Source organism: Strix aluco, chromosome 8 (genome assembly GCF_031877795.1).
Source record: "Strix aluco isolate bStrAlu1 chromosome 8, bStrAlu1.hap1, whole genome shotgun sequence".
NCBI lineage: Eukaryota > Metazoa > Chordata > Aves > Strigiformes > Strigidae > Strix > Strix aluco.
Window position 1 is genome coordinate 30,768,349 of NC_133938.1, and position 19,418 is coordinate 30,787,766.

Below are 19,418 nucleotides of genomic sequence, written 5' to 3' on the forward strand. Positions count from 1 at the left end.
TTTTGTGTTTCTACACACGCTTTAAGCATTGACTTCAGGCTGTTCTCAGAGAAGCAGTAACACGTTAACGTAACAGCTCTGATGTTAATCCCCAAATTAATTCCCCCAATGCCACTTCTTACTGCAAGAACACTATTCTTTTCAACTGGATATAATGACATGAGTCTAGTTGCTGTCATTTTCTTTTCCCTCAGGTCTGTTAAATTTACATGTTTTTAAAACAAATAACTGATGTATGTAAATTATTCCAGATAGGGTAGACAACAGAGCTGTTCAATTAACAGAACTGACCCAAGATTACACAACTGATCCAAATTAGTCTCCCACGCAACAAAGAAGAACCACCTCATAGCTGACACGAGAAGTGGAAAAGGAACACAAAACTTAAATGTTAGGATAACAATTATTAATAGAGATGTAGTGGGATTAAAAAAAAACAACCAAAACAAATACTGTCCCAACTCCACTCTAATCAGTCAACAGCAATTTGACTTCACTGGGAGAACATTTACAGCAGTGGTTCTCAACCTGTGGTCCGCCAACCCCTGGGGGGGACGTGATGTAGTCACAGGGGGTCCACGAAGGCTTAAAGCAGGGGTGGGGAATGTCCAGCCCAGAAACATTTGGTCTGGCCCGTGGCAAGCACTGCACCTCCTTTTCCCACATCCCCCTCCCCTCAATGCTCCCCTCATACTCAAGCCCCCCGCCGCTGCCTGCCCTGACACTGGTATATTCAGTGCTGGTATAGTTGGTGGGACCCACTTTAACTAGGTGGTTTTTTTCTTAAAGACATTTTCTTCACCCAACAGCCCTCGATAGGGCCACAACGGACCTGAAGTCTGTTCCTCCAGGTGGTGGCCCTGGACCCGTAAACAGCAATATATGGTGACTGGACACAGAGAAACAACGGGGGAGGTGAGAAGAATTATAAACACTTTTCATCAAATTTTAATGTAAAAATTGGCATCAAATTCGGAATTAGCATGTTACAATAGCATGAAATGGGCCATTTGAGCAAGAAGAGTGTTGATGCTATTATTTTAAATTCATCTGGAATCATTGCAATAAAGATATTATAATAGGAGCATGTGCATCAACAGATTAACTTATTTCCCCTTCTCTCCACATTTGAAGACCCTTCATGAGAAAATTGAAATGAATATTTGATGCAGTCTAGTGCTTTAAATCTTGAATTAAGTCTTGGTGGTCCGTGGACACAAAATGTATTTAAAAGGGGTCCGTGGTGAAGGAAAGGTTGAGAAGCCCCGATTTAGAAAAAAATGCAAAGTATGTGTTAGAACCCAATAAAAAACTATTACCAACCCAACCAAGCTATTCATCATGGATGCCTGTGCAAAGAACACACACTGCTTTAAAACAAGAGGAACTGAAGAAGTTATGACAAAAGTTTTCTAGGCTCTGATACTACGACAAGTTATAACTAGTTTATTTCTGCTGCAGGTTCTCTTTCTTTTTGAAAGTATTTAACGTAACCTAGGAAAACCAGGTTTTCTGTATTTTCCTTCATTCCTCACACCCCAGCATGTTCCATGGCCTACAATATTCTGTGCCACTTTCTCTCCTTGACACAGCTGTTCTCATCTGGGTTTCTCACACACACAGTAACGGACTGCATCTTTAGCACTAGATGTTCTTGCTCTACACTGTCTTATGGTAATACATTCGGGAACATGTGCTGAAGAACTAATGAAACAGAGTTGGAAAAGCAGGAGGAAACACTCTTTTTGGTCCTTATTACTGAAACTAAATACCTATCAAACCTATCAGGTCACTGAGGCCATAGCCACATCAACTTGATGATCTGGCCCCATTTCAACATGTTTGACTTTAAACTCATATTCACTGAACAAAAAAACAAATTTGTAACATTTTTTAAAAAGCGTTGGACGCTTTTGTCCAACGCCACATGCTGCTCATGCGGGTGGATGAGGGGAGGAAACAAATCAATTTTGGAGGAGTTGTCAAAAACATCACTATTAGCTTAATTCTGGTTTTAGCATATTTTTCTTTAATCGTGAACTGTCCCAGCACTAACCTGTATGAAGCCAATGGTTCACGAAATTCCACACGACTGCTTTTTTTCACATTGCTTTCAAGAGTGGTCGCTCGAAGAGGGCTGCGTGAGGACTTCTCCTTGCTTGATTTATTTTGGCTGGAGGACCGGGAAGCTGAAGCAGAAACCAAAGAATCCTCTATGTACCTATCTCTCCAGAAAGAGAAAGCTCTTGGGGCTGAACAATTAAGAACACAGTTTTTCTTGGGTTCAAGCAGCACTCCAAAATAGCATTTAAAGTACTCCCTTCTCTTTTTCAACAAGCTGATTTCAACAACTAGGAGCAAGGTGGTAAGTGCTTGAAACAATGATCATATTTAAAGAGAGATAATAATGCCTGAACTTTAATTATACGCAATTAAATCTGTGAAAGTTGACTGTGTTGCCACTAGAGGTCGATCTGTCTGTTTTTCTCCAGTGGCACACTACCAGAATGCTCTAAATAGTATTTAAAACAAGGGCTTATTCCTTACAAGCAAATGAATGAATTCCTTAAATGAAATAAAGGGAGAATCACATTTAGCATTCTATCGGGGTGTAATAGTTGACAAACATTAAAAAAATATAAACAGCTAGTCCAGTGTAAACACAGGCATATACAATTGTTATCCAAAACCTCCCCAAAAACATGGTATCAGAATGGGATAAGCACTGCTCGCTCACAGTGTGGGGGAAGTCCTATCACTCCCTCTAACCAAGTGACTATGATAGCACACTTTCCTTCTTAAGCTAAGGGAAGAAAACATTAGTTTCTCCTTGGCAATTAGAGTTTCATGAATAAAGATCACTAGCAGGAGACAACTCGGGGGCAGGGAGGAGGAACCAAGTTTTCCCAGAATGCAGTGGCTTCACCCTGCCTCACAGGCTATGTCCTCAATAATACATACCCTTTCTGCTTAATTTCCTGCTAGTGCTAGCAGAGGGCTTCTTGGCATCCATGACAGAATCGAATACAGCCGTGCTGGTGGGAGCTATTTCCAATTTATTTTCTATATGGCGTAGCTAGGATGTGAAGATAATGCAAATTAGAATATTGGGTTTGATTTTTAAGCCACAGGTTTTTTTCCCTTAACATGACAGATTTTTCATCATTTTCATAAAGAATAAAACTGCATAATACAAGATTCCACATGTAAAACCCCACACTGATGCTCAGCTATTAAAAGAAGAGAGGGACAAGGCTATGGGAAAGAGCTGCATTCCCCAAAAAACCAAGCTGTCTGGCTTCACTGAAGTCAGGTTTTAGAAACAAGTGTGATATCTTAAGTTAAATTCCCACAGAAAGACAGCAATTCCATTGCTCAAAGATGGAAAACTATGAAATACACTGGTGTTGTTTATGAAACACACTGGTGTTGTCCCAGTTCGACTACTTTGGGTAAGCAGGAGAGCTATTTTTTCGATTTCAGAAAAATGAGAAGTCGCCACTTTCTTAAATAGAAAGGTAGTATTACACTCAAGACTTAGCAGGTATTACTACACTCAAGACTAAGTCTGCTGTGGCAAAAATTTCTTCTACTGTGTGTGGAAAACTTTTCCCAAGATGTTCAACGTGCATATACTGCTTTACCTATTTTCAATTTGTTTAATAGACAATCACTGAGCAAAATAATACTTTGGTTAAAGCCTTTGTAGCCATTAACCAATTTGAAAAAGAATAAGAAAAAAAAAGAGAGAGAAGAAGACCCAGTACTTACAGCAGCCTTAGTCTGAGAAAAAGTAGCCCATGCTGCAGTTAGATCTTACAGGGCAGAAACAAAGAAATAAATTTCTCATTAGTACATGGAAAACAATGAAATAAAATGTTGCTTCAAAACAATTTTCATGGGTTCACTAATCAAGTTCTTTTAATGACTCAATCCCAGCCTGTAAATCTCTTCTATGAGGCTATTATCAGTCAAGACTCATCTTAACAGAGCAATAAAATATGTAATGTAGAATTTAATGAGCTCACTAAGTTAGGTTGAATGCATTATTACACTGGAAATCAAATCTACCACACGTCATAGAAGATGTTTAGAAGATAAAATAAAACTGATTATCTACCCCAACACAAATATCTTACATTTTCCATTAAGCTACAGTTTTACTTTTTTCCCCCTTCCATTTTCTTCTTCAGTAAGCTAAGCGTGAATACGTGATCACTGAAAGACTCTACTCAAAAACCAAGCTTTGAACACGTGAATTTTGAATAGTAATCATTTTGAACTGTACACCCTACAAATAAAATAGAAGCCATGTTTGCAAAGAACAAGCAGAAGGCACTACTCAACTTCATCTTTTTCATCTAACAGACAGCATGTGCTCTATGCACAATCCAGTTCAGTAGGATGCAATAATATTTTTCTCTAAAAATATTTACTTCCTCAGTTCCCCTCTTCTTTTGGTTTCTAATGGTCTTCTTCTAATCTAATGTTTTACACAACGCAACATTCAAAACCTTAATGTGCATCAGAACCATGGAGAGTAGTAGTATTAGAAAGTTTACTATAAGGAAATTTATTTTTTTTTAAAAAAAACCTGCCAACTTCTTTTCAGGTAAGATGCAACACCACAAAGGAAGAGATAAGGAAATAGCATAGAAACAACTTCGCTTTGACTTCACAAGATGGTGCTTCATGTCTACAGAACACCTCAGTTTTACAAGGTATGTAATTTTAAAAGAAACTGAACATATCACAGGAAACAATCAGCAATAATGTCCTCCTGCAGATAAAATAATAATCTGTCTCTACTTTCAAAATAACTTCTGGAGTTCAGTTTTGTCATAGTGGAGATCATAAGACTGATCTTGAATCACAGACTTAGCATGCGACTCAGCTGCTCTACAGACTAGAGCTTTCTTCCTCTCAGAGGAACTGTAATTTCCACACCACCACCCCCTTTCCTAAATTAGAGTAATCATGACAGTCAAAAGCTAACAGGATTTCTCCAGTTCAGGGAGACAAAAGTGCTGCAAATCACCTTAGGGATGATGTACTGCTGCTATTCAAGTGTCTTTAGCTCTCTACCACTTTGGAACTGGGCAAGAGTCAGGAGCGACTGCCTCCCCGTCATTTCTTTCAAGAGCCTACAGTTCCCAGTTTCTGTTCCTGCACTTCTCCTCCTCTACAGCACTCAAAAAAATCTGTCTCTGTGCCATCTTGGCAACCACATCATAGGCTGGCAATTTCTAATGCAGATCAGTGAATACTCTGCAGATCAGAGTATGAAACTGCTACCTCTGCAAAAAGGAAGCTGTATAACACATGGTCTTAGCTTCCAAATTGAGAATGGAGAATGCTTTCTACAAAAACTCCCCAAAGTTTCAAACAACTCGTGATAAAACATCATCTAAAATGAGGCAATAAAACAGAGAAAATCCATACCTCTGGTAGAATCCTTGTTTTGGTTATGCCTCGGATTTTGTAGAGGCACCTCATTTGACTTGTTGCTCCACATCATGTCAATTTATCTACAAAAAATAGTCATATAAGAATCAAAGAGGTATAAAGCAAGAACAAATGTATCTTACGCTAAAGAGAACATAACCTTGACCTCTATGATGAATGTTCACCTCATGATGATTTCAAACTTGCATCGTGAACAAGATCAGAAAAGCAGCACCAACTCACAAATGCATTTGCTTGCAGTTTTTCAGAAACCACATAATTCTGTCAATAAAGAGGGTTTTGTTGTTGTTCTTATTTGTTACAAAGAAGAGTGAACTTGACAAAAGCAAACAGAGGTCACGCAATTTAGATCTTAGTAATAAGTATTCCAGCAAGTCTGAAGATGACCACAGTGAAATACTGCACATGAAAGGCTAACAGGGGCAGCACTGCATGGCTTGAACCTATAAACGTTTGGCAAAAATACCCAACTCCGCCTGATGAATGTGTCACTCATCCCTGTTAAAAGAAAAGGCAGAACAGAACTGTGCAGCAGGACACTAGAGCCGGGAAAAGACAGGACTGGAGCTACTGTTGTCTTCCTGTGAACTTCAAAGGCATGACTCAGAGCGAATCTAAAAAGGTGAACTCTGAGTAACAAACCAAGCAGTCACTATCACCAAAGGAGTTTTTAATAAAGGAGAAAAAAAAACTACTCAATGAGGAGAGTTAATTTTTAAAAGAAAAGGCGGGTAATTTATGCAAATAGTTATTTCTTGTTACTTTCATTGCAAAAGATGGGCTGTCATACATAAAGTTGTAACAGACTTTAAAGAAGTGCTACATGAGGAAAAAAAGTAAGTTTGAGAGATCTAAGAGGAGCTCATACAGCCAACAAGAACTCTGATTAGTACTGCCACGACCCTCTCACCAAGGACTTCCTATCTGGCAGCATGTGCTCACTAAGCTGTCTGCACAACAGACTGAGGACATTTCTGTTATGGAAAGAAAAAATTAGGTGACCAGAGAATTCATACAGGAAATTCTGGACCTCTGAAAGAATCATAAAGCCACATTTTCCTCTCTCTTCTCTTAGGCACTCCCAGATATCATTTTTCTTATTGTCTGAAAATTTCTTTTGCTTTCACTTCCATACATAGTGTGCCACATAAAAGGCCATTCAAATATAAAGGTCATTCTTCTGATAAAAGGTGACTAAATACCCCACAAAATTAACATTGTGTACTACTTAGTGGAGCAGATCATTGCCTGTATATTTTGTGACAAGGATTTTTATCATACATGGTTCTAAGGATACTCACAGTGACCAACAGTGAAGTTTGGTCCTCATGTTCAGTCATATAGCTAGTATTTATGGCAGTAAGTTATCCCACAAAACTGTTCTTATGCCCCAAGAAAGACTATCAATAGTAAGAACACAGGTTTTCAAAAGATCTTTATTTCTGACTTTCTTTAAAGAATCCAAATAAGTGTTTGAAAGAGTGTGGAAAAGGTATGTGAGCTTATATACATAGGTACAGAAAAACACACATACACACACATTAGTGAAGTCCACAATAATGCAGAAATTCCAGAAAGAAGTGGAGGATGCTTTGTTTTTTAAGTATCTAGTCATGGGTAGTGAGTCAAGCAAAGTTAGAAAATTCTGCTTCTAGGACAGGTGCTGCAGAACTCACTCATGCAGAACCACAGCTTTGTGCCTCACATCAGTCATGCTGTAAATCATAACACTGCCCTGCCCTGGAAATCATCTTAACTGATCTTCTCCATCACTGAAGCAAAGAGTTGTGCTAGAAATGTAGAAACAAATATTAATAAAAATGGGAAAAATTTTCCATAAAGAGCCAATTTGAGAGCCACTGAAAACATCATCTCATACCATTATGAGTTTCTTGCCCAAACACAAATATAACAAAACCTATTCAATAGGTAAATTTAGCATAAGAGAACTTTTGGACAAGCAACCACTTCTTAAGGGATTAAGTATCTCTCTTCATGTAATTGCTTGGGTTTTATTCTTATCATTAGAATTACTGGGATAGGAGAACTTAGAGACTAGAATTGTTCTTGTTATTACACACACACAAATCTATACTGTTTATTTTATGATGCCCTGTGAATGTAGTATTTTAATATACTCTGTATTCCTTAAGTCACTGTGAAAAGTACCAGATTAATTAAAAAAAAGTCTGAAATTGCTTGTTATACCTTTCATCCTGACACTCAAGTAAAAGCTGTCAGTCCTTGACCTGAGCTAAACAGACCACAAGTCAAACACAGTGAACACACTTGTGAGAAAACCTTACTTCTACTAATAACTCACAGTTATGTGCTGATGGTCGCTAACGGTCAGTAATTCTGTCTCAATGCCTTGGTTCAAAAGTATATGATGCCCCTCTACAAAAGGCCACTCAGCCTCTCCTCCTTCTGCACAAGCTGGGAAGTAATCACAAAGCATCCTGCTGCATTTCTTTCTCCTAAGGAATAGTGCTGGCTCCAAGCGTACAACATGACTCTTACTGGCTTCAGTGCAGCCAGCTGAGATCCCCCGAGCAGTTTTGCTTAACTCAGGTTGCTGCTCTTTGGAAAAAAGACAGACATGTCAGAACTGAGCATTCTGGAGCTGTCTACAGTTTCAGAAAGGCAACACTGCAGTAGTTTTCAGTCGCAACGTAATCTTCGTAACTGTAAGGGTTTGGGTTTTAGATGTCCCTCCTTTGGAAGGGTGGGAGGAAGTTATCACCTTTTCAAAACCTACCTACAAATGATGTTGATTCCCACCAGCCTTTGAATTCCTACAGATTACTAAAATAGCTTCTTTCTATTGCTATAACTTACATGAATAAGCAGCACACTACAAAAACCAACTACTTGCATAATTCAATACCCTGTCTCTGCAAGAAGTTAAACCAGACAGAGAAGACACTTCAATGCTATCGAGAGTACAGCTAGGGGGGAAAAAAGAAATAAATCAAGACACAGTTGCCATGTCTATTTATAGGACTTGCATGCAGGGTAGTGGACCGGTTAAACACTGAAATACACTGAAATTAATATTGATCAGAGAATAATACCAAACTAAAAAATTACACAAAGGCAGTTTAAATTTTTTTAACATACATTTTACATCAATACAAAAGTTGTCTCAATGTCCCATGCACAACTTTAAGAAACACATTGTAAAAATTACATTCTGAAATGACTGCTCCACAAAGATTTTTTGTTTGCTACACTAAATGATCCACCACTATTAATATAGAGCTTAAACAAAGAGATTGAGCTCAACAGATGAAACGCCAAAGAACTTCGGAAGAGACAGTAGTGATGACAAGAGGTTATCTGCAGGTTGGATAAGGCTATGAGGATCTTAAAAGTTTGTTGAAAAAAGGTGGAAGAGTGCAGACTCAGCAGAACTGATCTCCTGGTTATTTGGTTGTTCTCTAGAGGACACAGACATCCTACACAGGTTCATTTGAGGCTGGTTTGCCTCTTGTATCTCGGCTAAGATACAAACACCATTGTGTTCTGACATTTCAATCCCATATCAAGTGCCCATCTAATTCTTTACTCATTTGTCCAAGACAAAAAAAAAGTACACAAGAGAAGGCACAGCAGAACTGCTGCAGATAAGGACTTAAGAGGAAACTAGCAAGGGAAGGATATACTCCAAACTCCTGGAATAAACTGGGGATGGACGGACACGGGGCATGACAACCACTCTCTCCTATGTCATTCCTATGGGAAGACACTGAAGAGAACTGACAGATCAGAAAGTGCATGAGAAGACACCAGAAAGGAGAAATTGTAAATGAGGAGAAAACCACTGCCGAATAAAAAAAGATGAGAAACCAGCATTACATTTACTAGCAAACATACCAAGGATGGCAATGAAAGGTACAACAGAGAACAAAATGACAAGTCAACATAGTAAGAGGACAGCATTTCAAAAGGAATGGGAAATACGAAAGTAGAATACGCTTAGCAAAGGTACACAAAAATGTCAAGAGATGAAAAACAGGGCTGGGAAAAAGAGAAAGAAAAGTGGTGAGAGAAGCAGGATATAAAAAGGGAGAGAATGGAGAAAGACAGGAGGGAGAAATTGAATGAACTTTTTAAGAATCAGCACAGAGAACAGCAGAAAGGAAGAAAAGAAACTGATATATTGGTCCAATTGTAAAGTTTTTCAAGCACCCCCAGTATGATTTTTTTCTTAGTAACACAGCCTCAGTAAGAAAAGGAAAGAGGAAACACAGAACTCATGGCACTAAAACAAGGAAACAGGAGAGGAAACTGAATCATACAGATTCAGAGAAGGCAGAGAATGTGAGCGAGAGATCACCCACTGTTATGTTCACTAACGTTTAGTGGTTATGTGAAAAAACCCTGTATGCACAGGGAACAGTATTCCTCAAGACTTTGTTTCTTATAAAAACACAAGACATACCAGAAGAGAAAAGATGAAACTTTGCTAAGTGTAGGGAAAGAAGCAAATTATTAATATTAACTTCTATGGGATATTCGTAAATGTTTAATCCCCAAAGTGGCAGGTTTTGCTACAGACTGGGTATACAGCGCACGAGGCCAGCAATTCACAGAGTTTAAGCTACAAGAAGGCAGCAGTGCCAATAAAAGCAGCTATCTTTTCTTTAGGTCTTGGTCTCTCTTGCCCTATTCAGGCAGAAAGTCAATGGGATTATGTGGTAAAGTGAAGTAGACTAGGAATCTAGTAAGGTCTGAAAGTAGCTTTCTTGGTTTTTTTACTTTATTAGTTTTAGCTACGTCATACCATAAGCTACAACCTCTGTGCAAGCAGAATGAGAAGGAATGGAAACACTGAGGAACCGCCAGATCAGTCCCAGTCCTGTACTAGCTGCTGTCATGTATCATCACCTACAGTTGTTCCCCAGGAGCCAGTGCTTGAAGCTGCTATTGCCTTTACCTCGAGGAGAGTGAGTGGGACTGGGGAAAAGGGGAACCGTTCCTTTCACCACCTTCTTAACCTGTGGAGATACCACTGGAGTCTGCACGCCCTGCTCCAGCGTGTCCCACCGCACCCACACCTCGCACAGCGCAACCTCTCCGTGGGGGAAATGGGCACAGAGACAAATAAGAGGTTTTAGGGATGTTCTTTCCTGTTTACAAAAATATTTTAAAGTTTCCACGTAGAAATAATTGAAAGTTGGTTTCTGAAGCCTGAAGACCCTCTGGAGCTCTGCCTGTGCAGCTACAGCTCTGCATTACTGGCAATAACAGACACACACAGGTGGGCAGACACAATCAGACCTAGCCAAGCAAACTTCTTCTGAGCCAACCCACTGAAAGTGATGGAATTTCTATTTAAAGATGCCAGAAACACTTTCCACATCTCCTCAAATACCACAGAATAGAATTTATGATGATATGCTTGAGTCTGGAATACAAATACCTTTACCTACTCATTTTTCTGGAATCTGAGCTTTTACCATATTGCATTATCCCATTTAAATGAGCTAAAAATATTCATAATACATTGTTCTAAGACTTTTTTTGTTATGTTTATGGGCTTTTAAAATGCGTTTCAATACAAGAGTAACATACTTTTTTTTTGGTCTCAAGATATTTTGAGAAAACTTAGTCTATCAAAGCTATTAGATTCAGGTGATTTACTGACCTTCCTCAGGACTGAGGACAAGCTCCAGCACAACAAACAAATGCATGACATATTTGTCAAAAAAGCACCGCATCTCCAGAATTTACAGCCGACTCTGCAGAATCACACGGGTCCTCCTCCCGCCTTCTTTCAATGCTCATTTATAGAATAAGCCTTCAAATTAAATGTATTTCTGGGGCAAAGGTTCTGAAAGGAAGGTAATACTCAAAATCCAAGTACAACTTCACAACACTTCACGGACACAAACTCCATCTTAACACTTCTCCACCATACTATCTTGAGTCTGTGATCTCTGCTTTGCTCCTCCAAAATTATTTCTGCTACAAAATTGGGGATTTTTCTTCTCGTAATTTTTACATGGTGCTGAGATACAGAGTCAGTGGGTTCAATCTGTTCAGAGTGCCTTTATAGGTAGTTTTGCTGGTATTTAATCTGACTGGCTGCTAATACTATTTGACTTGGAAATATTTTACCAGTCCAGACTGCACTGCACCCCAAGAGCGAGGCTGTATGTAATGACAATGGACGTAATTATGTAAAGCTGATGCAAGAAAAAGCTGGAAGTAACAAACACCAGCATGCAAGGAGTTTGTGAATGTCAGCTGCTCTGAACGCATAAAATTTTAGGTAATATTCAGTATTTTACCTTGTAATGCAAACAGTAAATATACCAAAAAACCTCATATTTCAATCATTACCACTTTGGAAAATAATAATTAAAACCAAAATGCTTCAAAATAAAAGAAATATACCAATAGAATTCGATCTGTCTTAAGCTAGAAAAACATTAAAAAAGACTTTTAGGGATATTAAGGTAGTACAAAAAAAATGAGCAATCAAGATACAGCATGCACTTGCAGATAGAAAAGCAGTAAAGAATTTCAAAACACATGTCACTACCTCTAACTGTTAACCAGGAAGATAAATGACATCAACAGTCATACAACCATCAAATGTGAGAAAATATAGTACAAAAATCCAAATATGTTTCATGAGCTCTAAGATTAAATCACTGGCATCAGTCAGCTACTAAATTTGCATCCAAACTATAGTGAAGATTTTTCTACAAATGAAACATTACTGAATCTGATTCTCTGTAACTGCATGCTGAGGATGAACATTTACAATGCCCTTCTGCTATGAGAAGACATGGCAACTTGCAAAAGTGTCTCTGCTTCATCACAAGTGATGGAAAAAAAAACAACTTGGCATTAAAAAATGGATTAGCGGTTTTACTGAAAGTAAAATGCACTGAATGTCTTACTCTGCTGTATCACATGCTAGGAGGTACTCTGAGGAAATCTATGGAAATGAATGTTGTGACAACTAGCATAACTTCATTCATTGTTCATGAAGAAATCAGAGCACAAAGGCACAGAGAATGCATCCATTTATTAAGGAGATGCACATGAAGGTTTGCTTATCCATTCAGAAGTTCCGTATTTTCTTTGACTTCAAAGATCTTTGCATTTATGACGGAAAAGAAAATAAGCAACATAACCTAGTTTCAAGAAAAAAATACTCCTGCATTTGTTTCCTTGGCCTTCAAAACAGAAGTTCACTCGTTTCATCTCCAGCTACTAGAAACTGTACATTAGAAGATTTCAATTCTTGCAGCCCATAACAAATCCATTCAGCGGAATATGCTCAAACTCTTCAACAAGCCCTGTCCCACCTCACAAGGAACACTTCACTGTGAGGAAGTCTTCTTTGAACCTACAGGCAATCCTCCTGGCCAAATACAAGAGCCAGACCTGCCAATTTTGAGAGTCTAAGACAACAGCTTTCAACTGCCCAACAATACCAAGGACATACAAGCAGAGCAGCAACTTTGTCTGCAGCTGCGTCAACTGCAGACTGACTTTCTTTCAAATCATGATAAAGTGCATGAAAACTTACGGGAAAGTGTTCCAAATGTCACTTTCTCAAGTTTGATGCCTTTGCTCTGAAATTGCATCCAGAAGTAGTGTCTGAAAAATGTCTCAATAACAACATAAGAGAGTCAAAAAAAAAAAAAAAGCCAAACAAAACCCCACGACAAGCAGAACAGTAACAACCAGCGCTGCCTCTGACCTGGCATTACAAAGAGTGGTACCAGGACTCTGTTGAGAAGACTTTTCCTGAACTACCTAAAACCAGCAATAAAATATTTTCTCATATTTTAATCATTCCATCCCATTAAAAGCTTTAAGTGCCTAAACCCTAAATCCAGACTTTTCTGTTTCAGTATTACAATTCCACCTGATGCATGTTGCCATTAGCAAACATAACACATCCTGTTAATATGACTGGAAAATATCAGAGAAAAATGTTAATGGTTTTTTAAACTTTTACACTTTTTGCCATGGATTGGTCTTAGTGTGAAATTCTGCCCTCAGTGAGAAGTGTTCTTATGAAGCTAAAACACAGACAGAATTTCTGTCAGTGTTCAGTAAGTTTCAATTGACCTAGTATAATTGATTAGTTAATTTACCTGCTCTATTCTTTCTCCAGTATATTGACAGAGGTTTCAGACGTACACATACAAGTAATTTTATTCTCCATCGACTAGTCCATTAAAGTCTATTATATCATTAGCATGATGATACACATATATCTTCCAAGCACTTGTATCTACGGATAAGTTTTACACTCAGACATTCTGATCCAGCCACATGCATAATGTATTAACTGTATTGGGAAAGTTTTCTCTCTGCACTCAACTACCAAACCCCTTCGGTTATCATTATTATACCACTATAGCTGTTCTCATATTGTCACAGCTTATGCTGGTTCGAATAGCATGGATTATATTAGTTTAAGTACATCAGTAGCACAGTTCAAACAGTGCTGCTGTACTGATAAAAAAGTTACACTCCTCATGTAAACTTCTAAGGTAGAGTTGAGCAGATTTAGCAACTTGACAGCGATGAAGGAATGTATACATTCCTCCCTACCTTCCCTAGCAATCTTGCCACTCCTCTGTGATAGATGCAGTGCTCATCTGACTGCATCACAAGCCAGTTTAACTCACTAACCCAGCAGAAACTGACTCACTTTTTCTTTTGTTGGGTTAGCTTTCTACCAGTTTATCAAACTGAATCTGGTTGCTGCATGGTCAATGCCAGAACTGAAGTGGGGAAGAGAAGCAGCAGCAGAACATCATGGTCGCTCACCTGATGTTGTGCAGCTTCTCTTAACTGCCATAGGTATGGCAATATGAAATAGAGCTAGTGCTACATGCTCCTGGTTTCAAATACACGCCTCACTGTTAAAGATGTTACCAGGACTAAAGCCTCATCTGGGCATACAACCAGACTAATCACGTTAATGACTTTATCCATAGGTGTACTATGTACAATGTAACTTTCTTAGCAGAAACAGCAGTGTATCTTGTAGAGGGGTACAAGGAGGTGCAGAAAGTTCATTCTACCCAAGTCAACAAAATCTTTAGAGTAGATGTAGCAATTCCAAGATTGGATTCTTATCCATTTAAGGGATGCTTTTACTACGCTGGCACAAATTCAGGATGAAAGTTATTTCAAGACATGAAAGACACCACCCGTATTGGGACTGTTATATCTGTAAAGTCTTCCCAGTGTTACAGTGGCAAACTTAAGCTATATACCAAAACTTAGCAAGCTTAGTAAAACAAATCCATGCAAACAAAATGTCTTAATAGTTTTAAAATCACATTTTTTCAGTTAACACCACACCTAGCCTAGGGAGTCTACCAGATCTACACCAATCACTAACATAATTTCCGCAGTACCCTGGCCCCTTGTAGAAACATGTCATTAGTCCATAAATTAAGTTGCTCTGTTTAGTGGATGCAGCATACCTTTGTTTAAGGTAGCGTCACTCACAGAAACTGAAGCCTTCAACAGTTTACAGCATTCGCGTGGCCACACCCTCAGTTGCATTTAATTATCTAAAGCATTACCTAATGAAACTGTTGTAGCAACCAGAACTATACGAAAGAGCAAGCAGTTCACGTAACTTAGCCTGTCCACACAGACAGTCTGACAGAACATTTTGAGCTCACATGCAAAACAACAAACAAGCGCCCAACCACCTACAGCTCCACACGCATTTGTCCCACGAGTACGTAGACCCTTCAATGAGTTTTCAAGCCTGTACGCTCTGTAGCCCTATGAAGGAGTTAAGATGACAAAATACAGAACTGACCCGTCAAGTTGTAAATTTTCAATTGCAAGACACTGGAGCGTTCATCTACACAATGAAGCTATTTGACACGTAAACCTCTACATGCACACATGTACACAATGTGCCAGGAGACGCCTGGCTGCTGAGATACAGCTTATACCCGAAGACAGAAAGAGAGAAACTATGCCAAGAAAACTGCATCAACAGTAGGCATTATATCATAGAAAACTGCATCCAGAGAAAAAAAGCCACAGTCATAGCAGTATAAAAACCTTTATGCCAACAACAGCCCAACTGAATGGCACTAATGAAGGCAGGAAGCGCTTGGGGCAGCTCTTAGCCAGGGATCTAAGAAGCACTTTCAGCGGGCAGACACCGCGCGATGCCGATCCTCTTCCCCCAGCCCGGCAAGCCCCAGCCCAAGGGCAGCGAGCCCACGGCACTGGCACAAGCAGAGCGAACATTTAAACTTTAAAAAGCGCCGGCACAGCGGAGCGGTTTCCGAGGGGAGCGGGGCCCAGCCGTGCGCTGCCCGCCCCGGGCTCGAGAGGCGGACAGCGAGCCGGAGCCAGCGCAGCTTCACAGAAAAACCCGGGTTCGGCGGTTTTCCCATACAAGGCGAAAAGACAACAGTGAGACTAGAGCTCCCCTACCCTCTCCCTTCCCCCGCTACCCCCGATACAATAAGCAGTAGGAAAGAAATTAAAAGGAGAAGAGAGAGACTTCACGGATAAGACGGGTAAAGCAGAGGACGCCGGAGCCCGGCGGCGGCGCCAGCGGAGGCCGAGCCAAGTGACAGCCGGCAGCGCCGCCGGCACCCCGGGCCGCCGGCCGGGCCCGCCGAGCCCCGCGAGCGGCCGAACCCGGCCCCACCGCTGGTCCCGCCGCGTCCGGCGGCCCGGCCTCCAGCGGGGCGGCAGTCGCCAGCCGTTCCGGGCCGAGCGCGGCCTGTGGCGGCGGCACGGGCCGCTCCCGGCGCCTCCTCCTCCTCCTCACCTGGTCGCGGCGGCGATCGACGCCCGCCGGCCCGGGGGCAGGTCCCGGCACATCCCGCAGAAGCAGAGAGAAAGACGGCGGGAGCTGGCGGCGCCCCAAGCTCGGCTCCGCTGCCCGCCGGCACGCAGCCCCTTCAACAGCGCCAGCCCGCCGCCATTACCGGCCAACGACTGACACGGAGCGGCGGCGGCGGCGAGAGCGGCGGCGCGGGGCAGGGCGGGAGAGACCCGCCGCGTCTCGCGAGAGCCGGTCCGCCGCCGACCTTCCCAACATGGCGGCGTCCCGCCGCTCCCCCTCCCCTCCGCCCGCGCCTCACCCCCGACGGCGGCCATGTTGGGTGCGGCGCGGCCTCCCCGCCCTGCCCCCCCGCCTCAGCCGAGCAGCGGGGCGGCGCGGCTGCCCGCCTACCTTGCTGAAGCCGCGGCCGGGCTCCAGGCCGGGCTCAGGCGAGGAGCGGAGCCCGGCGCCGCGCTGCAGGTGCACCCCGGGCGGCGGGAAGGGCTGAGGGCGGCGCCGGCCGAGCGCACCTTTCATGGTGCCCGGGAAGCCCACGCGGCGGCGCGCCCGGCCCCGGGCGAGGCGGCCGCCGGCGGCTCCCGGCCTCGGGGCGGGGCGGCCCGGCCAGGCCTCTCGTCGCCCCACCGGGCCTCCGGTCACCCCCCGGGCCCGGGCAGGTTCGACTCCTCACTTTTCTCTGGGCGCCAGACGCGAGGCCTCGACCTCAGAAAAACGTTGTTTTACAATAATTTCCTCAAAGCTCCCCCCCACCCCACACTCCTCCACGGTTGTGCAGACTTGACTTGCCGGTTCAGTCCACATGAAAATCGTGGAAAAATAAAGAGCTGTGGCAGAGCTCTCGGTTTTGATGCAAGAACAGGGACTTCGCAATGTTTATTAAACCACTGCTGCAGCGGTGCCAACGCTGATGCTGGCATTCCTGAAGCAGCTCCAGTTCGAAACTAGGGCACTGCTTTTAGTCATTTGTATTCATAGCTAAGTCATCTTTACAAAAATAATTTAAATTTTTTGTAAAATGAAAGCGACTCTGATTAGAGTCTCCCAGTTGCCAAATTTAAGTTTAAATAAACAACATTTGCAATACTTCACAGGGATGACTGAGTACCACCGGCTTAATTTCACTTTTAAGTCATTATAAACCCGGAAGAATTTGTTAGTACACCATCTTCTGTTGCTTAGATTCCACTCCAAAGCTGCATTAAAACCACCCACATTTCAAAAACAGGTCTAAGATATTATCCAGCTATAACAAGATTATTTCCACTGAAGAAGGAAAGTTATTAGAACAGGAAAAAAATGCTTCCTACAGTTATTTTGGGAATGTCTCCTTCAGGGCTTGTCTACAACTTCACCCGAGTCTGGTTTTCAGTCATTAGCATGATTGTTTGACTACAGATGCCAAATTTCTTGGGGGAGCATGGGGGTGGAGAGTTATCTACCCCAATCACTAAAGAATCACTAAAACTACTAGACCTTTCTTTTCCCCCTTTTTTTTTTTCTTAACCAAAAAGGATTAAACTATTTTTACATAGCCCCTCCTCTTGTGAATTGTCAACATTTTGCAGGTAAATTACTCCAATATGGGAACGCCATACAAAAACACCCTAAACATTGAGAGACCATTACAGCTGCGAAGAACTTCATCATGTCACAGGATACCCTTTTAACCTTAATTTGGCTCTTTTACATACACTAACTAATTACAGAGTATATTTTCCAGCATAAGCATACCTCCTTTGAAACGAGGTAAGCTTGAGATGTTTAAACCTTCGAAAATGACTTTGTTTTGCCAGATGGGGGAAAAAGTAGGTGAACAACCGAAAGATGAGCACAGCTCCAATGGAATATAGTGGTAAGTAGTGCCTAATTCCCTCCTGAGTCCTCAGAGAGCAAACCTGCTCCTCCCAAATGCAGAAGACTAAGTAATAATGATAATAATGACAATTTCAGTCAATGAAAACAATATTACTACAGTGTATGGGAGCCCTGATCTCAGACTAGGGCAAATTAAATTATTACATTCCCTGTCATCACCTAGTGTTTGTTTAAATTTACTGCTTAATATTGCTGGATTGGCAGCCTATTTAAATTATTCAGCACTTTTGTAATGCACTACCTCTTTAATTATGCTTTTAAACATAGTTTCTCTTTTCTACTTGGAAGCAGTTAATCTAGTTTCATGCTCCTCCTTGTCATCTTCAGGCAAACAAGGCATCCCATTAAGATTTTTTTAAACATGAAAATCATTTGTTTTCAGTCAGTCAAATGAAATGAAAAGGCAATGTTTGTCTACTGGTTTTGCTTCTATATGGCTTCTATTTATTCTCTGTATCTGTCAGTGGAACTTAATTGTAAAACTTTAGGTTACTTTTTCAAAGATTCCCTACCAATGAGCAGAAAGCTCTGACAGGGAAACATCAGACAAAAAGAGAAGAGAAAGACATTATTACAGAAAATACAATCATCTTGTGAAATTAGAAATAAATAAACTGTTTACCTGCAAGTAGCCACAGCTGAGAGAAAAGGAAGAACCGAACACACTCCAGTTTGATGAACTGCTCACTAAACTGCGAAGCAACGGAGGTAACCGCAGCAAGCACTGCCCAAGCACTGGAAGTGGTGGATGGAGACAGATAGTAAGTTAAAAGTAAAGAGCCACAATCTCATCTGGGGCTAACTTGGGTATTGCAGCTTTAAGAGAGGTTTGGAAAGTTTTCCACTCCATACTACTCTTGCACACCCCTTCTAAAATTAGAAAGGGGCAGCTGGCTATTGCAGCCGAAAGATCGGCTGGAGCCCCCAGACTCCCTCCCCCCTTTCCTTGACTGACGTGGCTCCCAAAAGCCACGGAGGAATTTGGGGAAGGGTGCTTCCACCTGTTGGACATGGAATGAGGTTGTCCAGGCATTCAATTATAAATCCAACTGTCAGGAGCTGACAATAAAACAGGACACAGGACAGCTGTAAGGACTACAGGAACCCCCCCCACCTTCTCCATACTCCTACAGTTTTGCAGTTTGTCTTGCAGCAGAAACAATGCATGGAAAATTGTTCTTTGTGTGATTTAGACTTATAAAATAAGCCCAGAATCACTTCTGCTTTCCAGCTGTGCTACAGGGTCTTAGCACAGAATCTGGCAAGT

The 19,418-nt window shown here is 41.5% G+C and overlaps 1 protein-coding gene across 13 annotated transcripts in view; it reads right to left on the reverse strand.

The window, feature by feature from the left end:
- The window catches only part of CEP350 (centrosomal protein 350), an 83,541-nt gene extending 64,695 nt beyond the window's left edge, over positions 1 to 18,846 (reverse strand). For 4 of the 13 annotated variants that reach the window (XM_074832957.1, XM_074832961.1, XM_074832955.1 and 1 more), the window contains exons 1-5: positions 16,259 to 16,547; positions 5,443 to 5,528; positions 3,772 to 3,815; positions 2,962 to 3,076; positions 2,057 to 2,189 (exon numbers count right to left, since the gene is read on the reverse strand). In XM_074832957.1, the coding sequence (XP_074689058.1) occupies positions 2,057 to 2,189; positions 2,962 to 3,076; positions 3,772 to 3,815; positions 5,443 to 5,518 (368 nt within the window). In that variant the 5' untranslated portion in view covers positions 5,519 to 5,528; positions 16,259 to 16,547. Of the gene's footprint in view, positions 1 to 2,056; positions 2,190 to 2,961; positions 3,077 to 3,771; positions 3,816 to 5,442; positions 5,529 to 16,258; positions 16,550 to 16,666; positions 16,764 to 18,773 lie in introns of those variants that run through there. The other 9 variants (XM_074832959.1, XM_074832958.1, XM_074832952.1 and 6 more) reach the window with 6 other exon arrangements.
- Positions 18,847 to 19,418: the final 572 nt, after the last annotated feature.